General features: G+C 46.7%; 1 protein-coding gene across 1 annotated transcript; it reads left to right on the forward strand.

The window, feature by feature from the left end:
• Positions 1–374: 374 nt before the first annotated feature.
• On the forward strand, positions 375–1461 carry LOC126704093 (protein CANDIDATE G-PROTEIN COUPLED RECEPTOR 7-like). The gene is made up of 2 exons (XM_050403126.1): positions 375–974; positions 1375–1461. The coding sequence occupies exons 1-2, from the start codon at positions 375–377 to the stop codon at positions 1459–1461; spliced, it is 687 nt and encodes a 228-aa protein (XP_050259083.1).
• The last annotated feature ends 13778 nt before the right edge of the window (positions 1462–15239 follow it).

The raw sequence follows: 15239 nt of genomic DNA on the forward strand, positions 1-15239 counted from the left end.
AGGTTGGATTACAAGTAGGGATGGTAATTTTAGCCCGACCCGCAGGTACCCGATCCGACCCGACCCTAATGGGCCGGGTTTTACCCGGTCCGATTAAGAATAGGGTCGAATATGGGTTTTAAAAAAAAAAACCCGAAGCGAGTCCGGGTCGGGTCCAGGTTTTATCAAAAAACCCGAGACCCAACCTGAGACCTGGCCAAGTTAAAAACCCAGTACCCTAAAATTACAAAAATACCCTATATATATATATATATATATTCCTATATTCTGGATCCCTCATTTCTTCACTTTTCAGCAGCAATGCACGCCGACACTCACACTCCCTCAGTCCTCACTCCTTACCTCAGTCCCAGCAACTCAAAGACAGAGAAGTCATGTGCGCTCTCCTCTTCGATTTGGTCAAGCCGGTTTTCACTTTCTCAAACCTGAATAAAAAGGGCGACAGCTTCAGTATAGTTTTTATCGAGACCAACGCCGATCAGTTCACACTGGTTTTCGCCAACTGTTTCGGGAACCAGCTCAAGGTTTTGATGGATGTGAGATCGGCGATGTACAATCTCGACGGGAAGAGTCAACGGCGTGACTATCTCTCCGCTGGAAAAACAATTTTGCCTAGGGTTTACTTCTCGTTATCCTTGGGCTATTTCTTCCTCGCCGAGCTTTGGATTTCCGTTTTGTACAAGAAGCAATTGACTGTGTTCTGCATCCATTTCTTCATGCTCACAGTTCTAATTCTCAAAGCTCTGAATCTCCTCTGTGAAGCCGAAGACAAATCGTACATCAAGTGCACCGGTAGCGCTCACGATTGGGATGTGTTGTTCTATATCTTCAGTTTCTTGAAAGGAATCACGCTCTTCACGCTGATCGTTTTGATCGGAACTGGATGGTCGTTTTTGAAGCCGTATTTGCAAGATAAGGAGAAGAAGGTTTTGATGATTGTGATTCCTTTACAGGTTGTGGCGAATATAGCTAAGGTCGTAAATAAATTTGGGCTTAATTTTTTTTTTGTTGGGCCACGAATTGGGCCCAATCCCTAAACGGGGCCCAGTTGGGGAGGGTCCGGGCCCCGGGAAAAAACTCGGTATCCTAAACGGGCCAGGTCCGAGCCACGGGTCTTGCCCCGCGGGTTGGGTCCAAGTATAAAAAAACCCGGCTCGAACCCGACCCATTGCCATTCCTAATTACAAGGGAACTGAAGAATGAAGAAAGAAACAGAAAGGGGCATTATCTAAACCTGGCCCATTACAAAATCATCCTAAGTGCTCAGCTGCTTAACTTCTAACACTTCTTCTGGCCCTAACTCTATCACCGGGGATGGAGTTTGTTGTTCTTTTTCTTTCTTGGCAAAAGTTGTAGAAGTTGGGGCTGTTGTAGGTTTTGGTGCCGAGGAAGAAAAGCTTGGAGCAATGCGAAGAGCTGGAGGGTAGTAAACTTCATCGGTTCCCCTTAGAGCAGTATTAGGGCTAACTCTAGCGACGTTGAGGGCTTCGCCCCAGACTTCAAGGCAAAAAACTCAAGCTACGTGTCTGAGTTGGGCAGTTAGATTTTGGGCGGTCTTAGTCATGTCAGCGTCTTATGTCGTTTGCTCTGCCTTCGCCTTTTCAGCATCTTTGCTTTTGAGCTGCTTTTGTTGGTGTTTAACTTGCTCGTTGGCCCAGGCCAGTTGCGTTTCACTCTTCTTTAGAGAAGCCCACAGCTCATCAGCTTGTTTTTAAACCCTGACAGGGTAGCCTCGACGTTCTTATGCCCTTTCTCGGCCTCAGCCAAATGAAAAAGTGTGTCCTTGTACCTTTTCTCAAAGTCAGCTAAGGCCTTGTCTGACTGAGCTAGTTTACCCTCTGCCTCTCGGGATTTGGATAAAGCGTGGTTGACCCATTCCTCGGCTACAAAGGCTGCTTGTACAATTTTTCCGCAGAGAAATTAAATACACAAGTTATAAATCTTGTTAAGTAATATAAGAGAATTGTAGAAAAGCATGGTTGTCAGAGCTAACCTTTGCAAGATTCCTCTTTGGTGAGAGGAACACTTCACGTTTCTTCAACCGTTTCAGCTCTTGCATGTCATCAGGAAGAAGCAGCACTTTCTCCAAGCATTCAAATGCTAGTTCGGATCTGCCCTTTTGAGGGTCCCTAAGGGAAGCCTCAGAAATGACGGGGTCCCCCAAACTAGATCAAGGCCTTGGAATGCTGCTCCACTTCAGTGCTCTTGCCACCCGCAGTAGAAGAGCCCTTCTTTTGTTGTGTCTTAGTTGTTTTGGGCTTTTTGGCAGGTGGCTGTTATGTGACTTGGGATATTTCTCCTTCTTCATAGCCCTTAGTCTACTTCCCCCTTTTTCTTTTCTTCTCAAAGGCATTTGTGGCGAGAGTATGGGCTGGAGCAAGAGTGGGTGGTTAAGGTACAATGGGTACCACCGGAGCGTCACCCCCAAAATGGGCCAACCTGTCGTGCGTTTTTTCCTTAAGTACAATGGCTTCAGGAATGTCGTATGCTTTCTAGATGGTACTAACTTGCGCCACAACGAGATAATGGTGGGTGGGTGCTGGAGAGTCTTCGGGATCTTCCTGATAAAAGACTTCAAAGTCTTTATCTAGTACCTCTTGTGTAGGTTCAGTCTTTGGCTCCTCCTGTTCGTCGTCGGAGGGAAGAGGCTGCTTCTGGGAGTAGAGGTGCTTGGCTGCAAGTGGAGTAGGCAACTGAGCGTCCTGAGTACCAAAGGGGGGAGGCTTGGTTAGAAACCCAGGGACAACTACGTCAATTAGGGCAAGCCTTGGGTCCTTTGCTTTGATTACGAGTTTGGGATTCTGGAAACGGTTAGAGATGGGCTTAAATCTGAGAATTACGTGTACTACCTGAAGTTGTCCATCTTGGTGGAGGAAGATCTCAGATTGAAGAATCCAGTTGAGATTCACAAAGTTCACTAGGCTTTTGTTCGATGTAGTATGAAATTCGTCTGTAAAGAAGTAAAGGAGTTTGTTAGTGACAAAATTTTCTTTTGTAAGCAAAAATAACAAAATGAGGAAAGAGGGTACTTTAAATTATTCTAAGGGCTTTAGGAACCCCACTTGGTTCCCCATCTTGGATGGGGCAGTGCAAACCATCGTGCCATTCACCCGAGACGATGAGGAAATCTTTGGCCATACCCTTATTCAACTTTGGTATACAAGAAATCAGCCTAACGGAAGGGACTCTAAACTTAAAAGTAATAACCTATTTCTTTTCCCTTTTGGCAATTATATACCTAGTTCACATCGTGACACGTAAGGTTGGTTCCCATTTTCCAGTTCATCATGTCTACACTACCGAGGACTCCAAAAAGGTTTGGAGAGCTTTGTGTCAAGGATAACCTATGGGAATTTCCATTCCACCTTTTATGAAGGCGATCATAGGAATGACCATTACCTCGGGTGGTTTGTTCATAACCAGTCACTCTCATAATTTGCAATGTTGAAACTCAACGTTGTCGGGAATCCTATATTTAGTCCTAAAGGCAGCCATACCTTCGGGGGTGTTAACTAGTCTAGAGAATCAACTCATGTGTTCCTATGAGGTAAAAATTAAACAGGGAGATAGAATAAAAAAAATCTCTCTATATAGTATGTGATGAAGGGCCAAAGTCACTTACAAGTGTTGGAAGAAGGTTTCCTTGAGCTGCTACTCGATGAAAAATTATAGAGAACAATTAAATGGAAAAAAAAAAATCACCTTCATCCCCTCCTTATATAGAAGTTGAAAATGAGCAGTAAATTTCTCGCTCATAAATTATAGAAAATGCGGACCATAGGATCATCATCGCAACGTAGAATGTGGGGGGACAAGCAGCCACTTGATGCAATAATTGCAAAGTCGTGGATACTGAAGCATCAGGAAAGTGCAGAAGACAGGTGAAACAACGTTTTCACATGGGAACGCACCTAGCACGTATCAACCTTTCAGTTGTTGCTAAAACCTTACTCTTAAAGTAATTCTTAGTAGCAAGGTTTTAGGGGGCTAATGTGGGAGGTCCGAGGACCGAAGAGGATTAGAACACGGAATATCTCGTGTAATCCCACCCAAAGAAGTATATCAACTTCAAGGACTTCGCTGACCCAAGGATAGGAGTAGAGACAAGATAGTTAGTGTCTCATGAAAGCCCAGGGGGAAGAGAAAGGACCATAAGGGGGGCAAAGATGGTGGGAGGAAGCTTCTTTGAAAGGTATGTCTCACTTCTCCGCATTGAATGCCCTGCAACCACCTTATCAGCGGCATTGATGAGGAAACGACACCTGAACAATGACTTCACAGCTAACAACCCTTTCTACCACCTTCAATTGAACTTTAATGGGACAAGTGTCTTGAAAAAATCCTTGAAGTGTACAGGTGGAGGGTTAGGATGCAAGGAGGAAGGATATATAAGGGAGGGGAACCTCCCAAATATGGGGGGTTGAACATTTTTTTTTCCTCGAAGAAGTAGTGTAGTGAACAGTGTGAGATATTGTGTAAAATCTAGTATATTTGTGTGTAAGAAACCAATCCTCAGACAAACTCGAGGATGGCACTATTCTTGGCAACCGCTTGAATTACATATCTCTATTACATTGAGTTCTTCAACCTTAGACTTGAGCTTAATTTTGAATTGCACTTGAATTGTTTTCCCACTCTGTATAGAAATTCTATTGTTTGGGTTTGGTCTAAAGGACAAGGCATCACTGTTCTTAGTGGGCTTGGGCCTTCATTTTCTAAGTACTTACAAGGGCAAAATCTTGTTTTTATTTGTTTTAATTATTTTTCACTTGTAATTTGATTCTGTTTGACTCCGTTTTAGGTTAATTAAATATGTTTGATTATTTTCCACGTTTGTATTAGTATTTTTTGCCATGTTTAGTTTATTTAATATCTTTTCCTTGTGTGTTTATATTTAATTGGCAACTTGCCATGTTTATTTTATTTTATTTGTTTCCTTTTATATTGTGATCTTTAACATGTTGTGTGTGTTATTTCCTTAAGTGCGTGATGTATGTTTAGGTTAAGGATTATAGCTCTCTTAATAAACTTATTAATTAAATATGACCTAGCAACACATAATGGAGGCCGGCTCACAAGCCGGACGATCTTAGGTGCTTAACACCTTCCTAAACCGTAACTCCGGACCCATAATCTGGTATGTGAACCCATGTATGTAAGTGATTGGCCCAAAAGGCCCAATATGGTTCCTAGACTTAATCTTGGTGGTGACTTCACTTTTCTCCTCCGCAGTCCACTCTACCAAGGCATACTCTCCTTTGCACCCACAACTCTCTCCTCTCGACTCCAGCCCATGTGAAATCGGATTGTGGGCATCGTCGTTGAGGTAAGATTGGATTCGTGGGCATCGGCGTGGAGATCGGATTCGTGGGCATCAGAGGTGAAATTGGATTCGTGGGTTTGGGTTGCCGGTTTTGTGATTTGTGAGGTGAGATCAGATTCCTGGTTTTGTGATTTGTGGCTTGCTAGGTTTTGGTATGGTGGGTGGGTTTTTGTTGGTTGTGATATGAGTTTAAACTTTGTGGTGGTCGGATTCGTGGGTTTGGTCATGCTCAATGGTGTCGCCATCAATGTGCTACGTTGGTGTTCTGGGTTGGTGTTATAGGTTCATGGGTCCAATGGTGGGTTAAGCTATGCTCGATGGTATGGCTAAGGGTCTTAAGTGAAATCAGATTTTCTCTCCTCTCACTCTCATGGGTTTATGGTTGGGTTGATTTTGGAATGGGTCACAGAGGGTTTATGGTGGTTAAAGTTTTGAGGGTTGTTTTTCCTTCAGTGGTGGTGGCTAGGAGTGGCTAGTTTCTGTTTGCTGGGATTGGTGGCAAAGACTCATCTTCGCTGGGTTTGGCTGTAGGTTGCTCGGGTTGGTTGTTGTTTGTATCCACTAGATGTGGCTTTTTTTTTTTTTTTTTTTGGTGGTTCTGATTTGCAGGGATGTGGTTTTGGGTGGTTCTGATTGGTAGGGATGTCCATTTTGGGTGGTTCCAATTTGTAGGGATATATTATTTAATTGTATTGTTTATATTATTTTAATGTGATGAATGTTAAAATAGAACTCTTGATGTTGGGTGTATTGTAAAGTGGGTTGTTAAAATAGATAAAATAACTTTGAGTTGCTAAAAGCTAAATTTTTTAGATGTTTTGCTATGAATACTCCTAGTTAACAATATGCTATCTTCTCTTTTTGGTAATGCGTATGCTATCTTCTTCTTCTTTTCTTTTTTTTGGGTTAAAAATATGCTATTTTCTCTACCAAACAGAAATCAGATCTGAGATTCTAAATATCCAAATCGTAGCCAAATGATAATATCACTAAACAACATTATGTGATCCTAAAATATGCAATAAGAAACTTTTAATATTGAATACAAGATAACTCTTTTTTTTCCCCAAAAATTTTGTTTTTTGCAAAATATATAAATATATATATATTGTAGGGCCCGGCCCAAAAATAATGGGCTATTCCAAATTCAAGCCCGTCCGAGGAGCGTCCTGTCCGAAGAGAAACCACATATGAAGCATTACTCAATCCCAATAACGCCAAGGAAACCTGTCCGAGGAGTAACTCCTCCTCAGACATCACGAATTCCAGACAAGGAACTCTCTCCAGCCATTTCAATTCATCCTCCCAACATATAAAATGAATAAAATCCGAAATATCTCATGGAAAGTTACCACCACATTAATTGCGCCCCAACCACCCTCCTGGCCGCATTAATGAGGAAAAGACCCCTGAACAGTACCACCTTGGCCTCTGCAACTCACAAAGGGGGTGATGAGGGCGGCTGATGTGACAGGTGCTCAAGTAGATGCTTAGATGATCAACAGGTGTAAGGTTGAGATGAGAGGAGGGGAACTATATAATGTAGTGGAGTCCCTCAAAGAGGAGAGGGGAAAAAACTGTATAAGGAACTAAAGAAATAGAATCAAAGCAGAAAGATCCATTCTTGTATTTTTATTCCTTTTTGCAAACAATACTGTTCATGCATTAGACCGAATAGGTTCACTGAGGCTAAGTTCTTTGACCCATCCTCTACAAATATTTATTGTGGGTTGCGCTTTGGGCCAAGGCCTGATCAACAGAAGTTGGGCCGGGAAAATCGTGCAACTACAATTGGCGCCGTCTGTGGGAAGAACTAAGGTATCAGCTAGTACAACGGTCGAGCATGGCAGAGCTAGGCCCGCACCAGGAGGATCCTCACCAAGCTGACTCCCAATGAACACAACCCGCCGAGTCCCAGAGGCAAAATAACCCAACCAACCCAGGCGGCATGGGGAATCGTGAGGGAAGTGTGCATACTATCCGGACGAGCCAGAGTCACACTCAGACAGGAAGTCACGTGTCTCAGAGGCGAAATAGTCACCAGGCCATGCAGCGAGAGATAGATGACCTAAAAAGGAAGTTACGATGTGTACAGCGAAGACGATCTCCCTCTGACTCAGGCGAGTCTTCTAATGCGAAGGACGTGAGTTACAGACAAAGGTCAAGGACCCCCCCAAGTGAAACCTTTTCTTACGAAAAGGAACCACGCCCAGTACGGAAGTATGAGAGCCCATCCAGCAAAGGTTCGGAGAACGACGCCATGAAGAAGGCGCTGGATCAGGTCTCGAGGTCACCCTTCACGAATAGAATCGAAGGGGCTAAGCTGCCAAGACGCTTCAACCAACCGGTGTTCGCCATCTATAGCGGCAGAACAGACCCGGTAGAGCACGTGAGTTAGTTTAACCAAAAAATGGCGATTTATTCGCAAAAGGAAGCCCTAATGTGCAAGATCTTCCCATCCAGCTTGGGATCGATGGCAATGAGGTGGTTCAACAGCCAGAAGACAAACTCCGTAGGCTCCTACAAGCAGCTCACTCAAGCTTTTTGCTCCCGTTTTATTACAAACACCAGAGTCCCTCAACCTCTCAGTTCGCTACTATCCTTATCCATGCACGAAGGAGAAACCCTGAAAGCATACTCGGATAGGTATTGGGAGGTGTATAATGATTTAGATGACAACCATGACAATGTTGCTATCAGCACGTTCAAAAGCGGTCTCCCCACCGAGCATGGCTTAAGGAAATCCCTCACCGGAAAACTAGTTACTGACGTCCAACAGTTAATGGATAGGATCGACAAGTACAAAAGAGTAGAGGAAGATCAGCTGCAAGGGAGGGGAAAAGAGAAGGTTATCCACCCCAAAGCAAATGATGTCAGGTCGGAACGTCACAATTCTGGTCAGCCGAGGAGAGACTTTCCGCGACAGGCTGGGCAGAGCAACCCGCAAACAGTGAATGCCGTGTTCAGAGAGCCAGTACAACAGGTACTGGAGAAAGTAAGGGATGAACCCTATTTCAGGTGGCCGGGAAAGATGGCTGGAGATCCTTCCAAACGTAACCAGAACCTGTACTGCCACTATCATCAGGACCATGGGCATACTACTGAGGACTGCAGGAATCTGTGGAATCACCTAGATCAATTGGTCTGAGAAGGAAAGCTACGTCACCTGTTGCACCCATCGAGTGGCCATCCCGGCCAAGCAGCACAAGAGCCTCGAAGGGACGTGTCTTTAAGACCCCCCACCGGGACGATACATGTCATCCTCGCTGCACCAGGAAGAACCGGGCCACCCATCCTCAGGGTACTAGCTGTTGATCGGCTCCCCTCCGAGGGCAGGCAAAGGGAGCCCAAAAGGCCAAAAAAGGGAAGCTCCTTGATACTGGGATTCTCGGATGAGGATAAGAGAGGAACTATTCAACCTCACGATGATGCCTTGGTGGTCACATTGCGGATTGGGGGCTTCGATGTGAAAAGGGTGTTAGTAGACTCGGGAAGTGCGGTGGAGATAATGTACCCTGACCTATACAAGGGGCTGAACTTGAAGCCGGAAGATTTGACAGCTTATGACTCCCCCCTTCTCAGCTTCGAGGGAAGGATTGTTACGCCAAAGGGGCAAATCCGACTGCCCGTACAGACTGGGGCGGAAGTGGTGGAGGCGAATTTTATCGTGGTCGACGCTTATTCACCCTACACCGCGATAGTTGCAAGGCCATGGATCCACTCCCTAGGGGCCGTGACCTCCACACTTCACCAAAAAGTAAAATACCCATCCAGAGGACAAGTGGAAGAGATCCGAGGAGATCAGGCCGTGGCCAGGAAGTGTATGGTGGCCGCCATTTTACATCGGCCCTTAGTCGAGTCCTCGGTCCCAGAGAGCTTATAGCAACCAGCCTCCTCGGCAAGACAAGACGATGGGCCGGCCGAGGAGATAAGGTGTGAAGGTCTAGATAAGATTGCTGTCAAAGATGACCCTGAGAAATTCTTTCAGGTCGGCTCTGAATTGCCCTCTCAAGAAAATGAGGAATTGGTCAGATTTCTCAGAGAAAATGTCGACGTATTCGCATGGGACGCCTACGATGCCCTGGGAGTTGATCCTAGCCTCATTTGTCACCACCTGAATGTCAACCCCTCTTCCACTCCGAGGAAGCAGCCACCCCGACGCCCTTCAAAGGAACACGCTAGTGCCGTAAGGGACGAAATGGCAAAATTGAAAAGAGCAGGGGCTATCAAAGAGGTCTTTTATCCCGAATGGTTGGCGAACACAGTGGTGGTAAAGAAGAAGACGGGGAAGTGGAGGGTTTGCGTGGACTTCACGGACCTGAACAAGGCGTGCCCCAAGGACCCATTCCCCCTACCCAAAATCGATTGATTGGTAGATGCAACCGTGGGGCACCCTCGAATGAGCTTCCTGGACGCCTTCCAGGGCTATCATCAGATACCCCTTGCGCTAGAGGACCAAGAGAAAACGGCTTTCATGACGCCCATCGGAAATTATCATTATAAGGTGATGCCGTTCGGGCTAAAGAACGCGGGCTCAACCTACCAAAGGATGATGACTCGGATGTTCGAGGCACAGCTGGGCAAGATCATTGAGGTTTATATAGACGATATGGTTGTGAAGAGTAAAAAGGTGTCCGAGCACGTGAAAGACCTCGGAACAGTCTTCGCTATCTTAAGGGAGCACCGGTTGCGGTTGAATGCCTCCAAATGTTCATTCGGGGTCGGGTCTGGGAAATTCCTAGGGTACATGGTCACCCACAGGGGAATAGAAGTAAGTCCCGACCAAATCAAAGCCATTAACAGCCTACAGACTCCTAGGAACCCGAAGGAGGTGCAGAAGCTCACTGGCATGATTGCAGCATTAAACCGGTTCATATCGCGATCGGCGGATCGATGTCGGCCTTTTTACCTCCTGATAAACAAGTGGAAAGAGTTCGAATGGTCGGAGGATTGCGTTCAGGCTTTCCAGCAGCTTAAGGACTACCTGTCCCGACCACCCATCATGTCCAGTCCTGAGGCAGATGAGGTGCCGTTTGCCTACATCGTCGTAGCTCCCCACGCTGTAAGCCTGGTACTAATACGGGATGATAATGGGGTGCAGCGACCAGTGTACTATGTGAGCAAATCACTACATGAGGCCGAGGTGCGATACCTACCTTTAGAAAAGGCAATTCTGGCGATAGTGCATGCAACCCGGAAGCTTCCTCATTACTTTCAGGCGCATACGGTCATCGTTCTAACTCAGCTTCCCTTTCGAGCCGTTCTTCGAAGCGCTGACTACACAGGAAGGATCGCCATGTGGAGTGCCCTTTTAGGGGCCTTTGATATTAAATATATGCCCAGACCCTCCGTCAAAGGACAGGTCCTCGCAGATTTGGTAGCAGAGTTTGCTGAGCCCTCTATAGAAACAATGACCGAGAAGAAAGACCTGGTTGGCGCCATTTCAGCAGGGGGGACCATGCGTTGGAAGGTTTACGTGGATGGCGCGGCCAACCAGAGAGGATCAGGAGTGGGGATAGTTTTAATATCGCCGGACAGCGCTGCCATTGAAAAATCGTTAAGACTCGGATTCTCGGCTACGAACAATGAAGCCGAGTACGAAGCCTTGCTTCAAGGGATGGCGATGGTTCAAAGATTGGGTGGAAGAATAATAGAAGCATTCTCGGACTCCAGATTAGTGGTCGGACAAGTGATGGGCGAGCTTGAAGCTCGAGATACTAGGATGCAAGAGTACCTGGGACAAGTCAAACGGCTACAGACGAGTTTTGAATCCTTCAATCTGACGCACATTTCCAGGAGCGTAAACACCCATGCAGACTCGTTGGCCACTCTCGCCACGTCCTCGGTGCATAATCTGCCACGAATGATCCTTGTTGAGGATCTATCACAGGCAAGTCTCATCTGCAGAAACCCGACTCAAGTCCATCAGATCAGAAAAAGTCCCAGCTGGATGGATCCCATAAAGAGCTTCCTCCAAAACGACATCTTACCGAAGGAAAAACTGGAAGCCGAAAAGATACGCAGGAATGCTCCTCGGTTCTGGCTATCAGAGGACCACAAACTATATCGACGCTCTTACTCTGGGCCGTACCTACTCTGCATACATCCAGAAGAGTCTGAGTCTTTACTTGAGGAGTTGCACGAGGGGATTTGCGGAAGCCACACCGGAGGAAGATCGCTGGCACACAGGGCACTCACCCAAGGATACTGGTGGCCGAACATGCAAAGAGAGGCCCAAGAATACGCTAAGAAGTGCGACCAGTGCCAAAGATTCGCCCCGAATATCCACCAACCCGGAGGGATTCTCAACCCCCTGTCTAGCCCATGGCCGTTCGCACAATGGGGCCTTGATATAGTCGGACCTTTCCCCAAAGCTGTGGGGAACAAGCGATACATAATAGTCGGAACTGATTACTTCACTAAATGGGTGGAAGCTGAACCCTTGGCCAACATTAGGGACGTGGACGCCCAAAAATTCATCTGGAAGAACATCATCACCCACTTCGAGACTCCGCGTACACTCATTTCCGACAATGGTCTACAGTTCGACAGTAAGAACTTTAGGGAGTATTGCCGCGAGTTTGGAATCATTAACCGATATTCCACCCCCGCCTACCCTCAAGGAAATGGGCAGGTCGAGGCCGTGAACAAGGTCATAGTGAACGGACTGAAGAAGAGACCGGACGAGGCAAAGGGGAGATGGGTAGAAGAACTCCCCCACGTCTTATGGACTTATCGGACGACGCCACGACGATCGACCGGTGAGACCCCCTTCTCGATGACTTATGGGGCTGAGGCCGTGCTCCCGATCGAGAACAACTTTCCCACGCTAAGGTCTAAATTGTTTACCCCAAACGATAACGACGAGTTATTGGAACGGAGTCTGGACCTGGCTGAAGAAAGAAGGGAAAAAGCGATGATTCATATGGCCTATTATCACCAGAAGCTGAGACAGGGGTATGATGCTAATGTCAAACTGCGGCCTCTGGGTCCAGGTGATCTCGTGATGAGAAAGATTCTTGGCAGCGCAAAGAACCCCTCTTGGGGCAAGTTGGGGCCCAATTGGGAGGGACCATACCGTGTCACATCCGTGGCCAAAATAGGCGCCTACTACCTAGAAGATTTGGATGAAAAAGCTATACCTCGACCATGGAATGTAAATAATCTCAGAAGATATTGTTATTAATGAGAATGGCTTAGCATATGTTTTCTTTCATAACTATCCGCTGCTTGCTGGTCCACTGACAAATATTTATAAGTTTTAAACAGAACCTAAGTCCTGCATGGCTCCTCGGACCACAGACTTAGGGGAAATTAATACTTAAGGCAACCAACCATGAGTTTTGGACAGAACCAAGGCCTTGCATGGTCCTCGGACTCAAGCCTATGGGGAAACCAAATACACGAAAGACCAACCAACCATGAGTTTTGGACAGAACCAAGGCCTTGCATGGTCCTCGGACTCAAGCCTATGGGGAAACCAAATACACGAAAGACCAACCAACCATGAGTTTTAGACAGAACCAAGGCCTTGCATGGTCCTCGGACTCAAGCCTATGGGGAAACCAAATACACGAAAGAAAAACCATGAGTTTTGGACAGAACCAAGGCCTTGCATGGTCCTCGGACTCAAGCCTATGGGGAAACCAAATAGACGAAAGAAAAACCATAAGTTTTGGACAGAACCAAGGCCTTGCATGGTCCTCGGACTCAAGCCTATGGGGAAACCAAGTACACAAGAAAAATCATAAGTTTTAAACAGAACCTAAGTCCTGCATGGCTCCTCGGACCACAGACTTAGGGGAAATTAATACTTAAGGCAACTAACCATAAGTTTTGGACAGAACCAAGGCCTTGCATGATCCTCGGACTCAAGCCTATGGGGAAACCAAGTACACAAGAAAAACCATAAGTTTTAAACAGAACCTAAGCCCTGCATGGCTCCTCGGACCACAGACTTGGGGGAAATTAATACTTAAGGCAACTATTCATAAGTCTTAAACAGAACCTAAGTCCTGCATGGTCCCTCGGACCACAGACTTAAGGGAAATTATTACTTATGATAGATTGGGAGATTATTACTTAAAGGAAATCATTTTAATGCATGCGCACAGTCTAGCACCATCGCAACCCTCAAATGCGCAGCCCAAAAACCCATTTTTATTTTTGACCATTTACCTGTATCTACATCGTTGCAAATGTTTAAAAAAGAGCGCTACTGACATACATCCATAGTAAGCAAAATGAACATCTTATATCAATAGTCCGAGTACATTAGAAAGAGACGTCCTTACAAAAGAATAGAAAAATAAGACGACTCTCATTCAAAAAAAAAAAAAAAAGGGTACAAGGATCAAAAGCCTAAAAGGCTAAGCCTTAGCGGGAGGATCTTCTTTCTGCTCGGGCTGAGGAGGAGGAACCTCAATGGTAGAGTCTGTGGCGGGATCTTTCGCCATATCAGGCACAAGGACGGCATCAGGCACCGCCGGGTCTTGCTCTGAAGCGACCTGGGCGTCATCAGGATTATCTCGGATCTCCTGAGGGTAGAAGATGCTCTCGGGCAGTCTTAGTGCCGAATCCGCAGGAACTCCTGCAGCATCGAGAGCATGAGCCCATGAAATACTGCAGTAATCCCTGCACACCTCGGGGATCTCCTCGGATAGCCTGGCTTCCGTCTCTTCAGCCCCGAGCTGGCGAGCAGCATTCTTCTCGGCCTCAGTAGCCTCTCGGATCAGCTGGGCCTCCTCTTTGGCCTGCCTCAGCTCATCCTCAACTTTTTGCAGGGCAGTCTTGAGATCCTGCACTGCCTGCCTCTCAGTGGCGAGATTAATCTGTGTCGAGTACAGCTCTTTGCGCTGGTCCTCCGCCTGGATCTCGGCACTCTTTAAACCAGCCTCTGCACTTTTGCGCCGGTTCTCCGACACCTTGAACTCGTCAGTGAGTTTAAGGTGATTGTTTTTTAGGGACCCCAAGGCCTTCTCCATCTCCGTCCGAGCCTGGGTCTCAGCCTCAGCCCGACTACGGCTATCACGGCAAAACTCCTCAGCCACGAACACCTGCTGAGTAATCTACGAACGAAACAAGATTGTTTTTAAAAAAAAAAAAAAAAAAAATCTAACAGGGGTAAGTAAATCAACAAAACAGTAAAAGGATTACTTACCAGCGCGAGATCCCTTTTAAGGGATAGGAAGATCTCGGGCTGAGAGAACCGCCTATAGGCCTCCATGTCCCGAGGAAGGAGTAGGGGTTGCTCTAAGGCATCCGCCACGTACCCTGCCCGGCCTCGGTTATACTCTCGGACCGAAGCATTGAAAGGGATGGCAACCCCATCCAGCTCCAACTTGGGGTTCCATGCACGGATGGTGGCACGCACTTCAGCAAGGTTCTCCTCATCCCGGCTCTCCGAGGAGTTACCCTTTCTGTTCCTTGGCGCCCGTGTGGTTTTTTGCTGCTTGGTCGGCTGGGCAATCACCTCGCCTTCCTCAGGAGTGTTAGCCGGCCACTTCTTCTTTAGGTCCGGATTAACCTTAAGGCCAGGGTCCGAGACGTCCTAAGGGACCACAGGGGGAAGGGTTTTGACCTGTGATGGAGTTAGTCCCTTCGATGACTGACCCTTCGATGACTGACCTTTCCCTCGGGAGGACATCAGCTCCTTTAGAGACTTCCCCTTTCCTGCCATGGGCTCTACCTCCTCTTCTGAAGTATCGTCCGAGCAGATAACGATTGAGGGAACACCAACTGCGGAATGTTGGTCCTGCTCTGCTTCGGGATTAGAAAGCTCCACCAAGGGGTTTTGCTGAATTTCCTCCTCGAAGTAAAACTTATCTATCTCTTCCTCAAGGGAAAGACGAGATGATTCAGTCTCTTCTTCAACCAATACAGCAGCACCAGGCTCGTTTACCGGAGGTAGCTGCTC

This window comes from Quercus robur, chromosome 10 (assembly GCF_932294415.1).
Source record: "Quercus robur chromosome 10, dhQueRobu3.1, whole genome shotgun sequence".
Classification (NCBI taxonomy): domain Eukaryota; kingdom Viridiplantae; phylum Streptophyta; class Magnoliopsida; order Fagales; family Fagaceae; genus Quercus; species Quercus robur.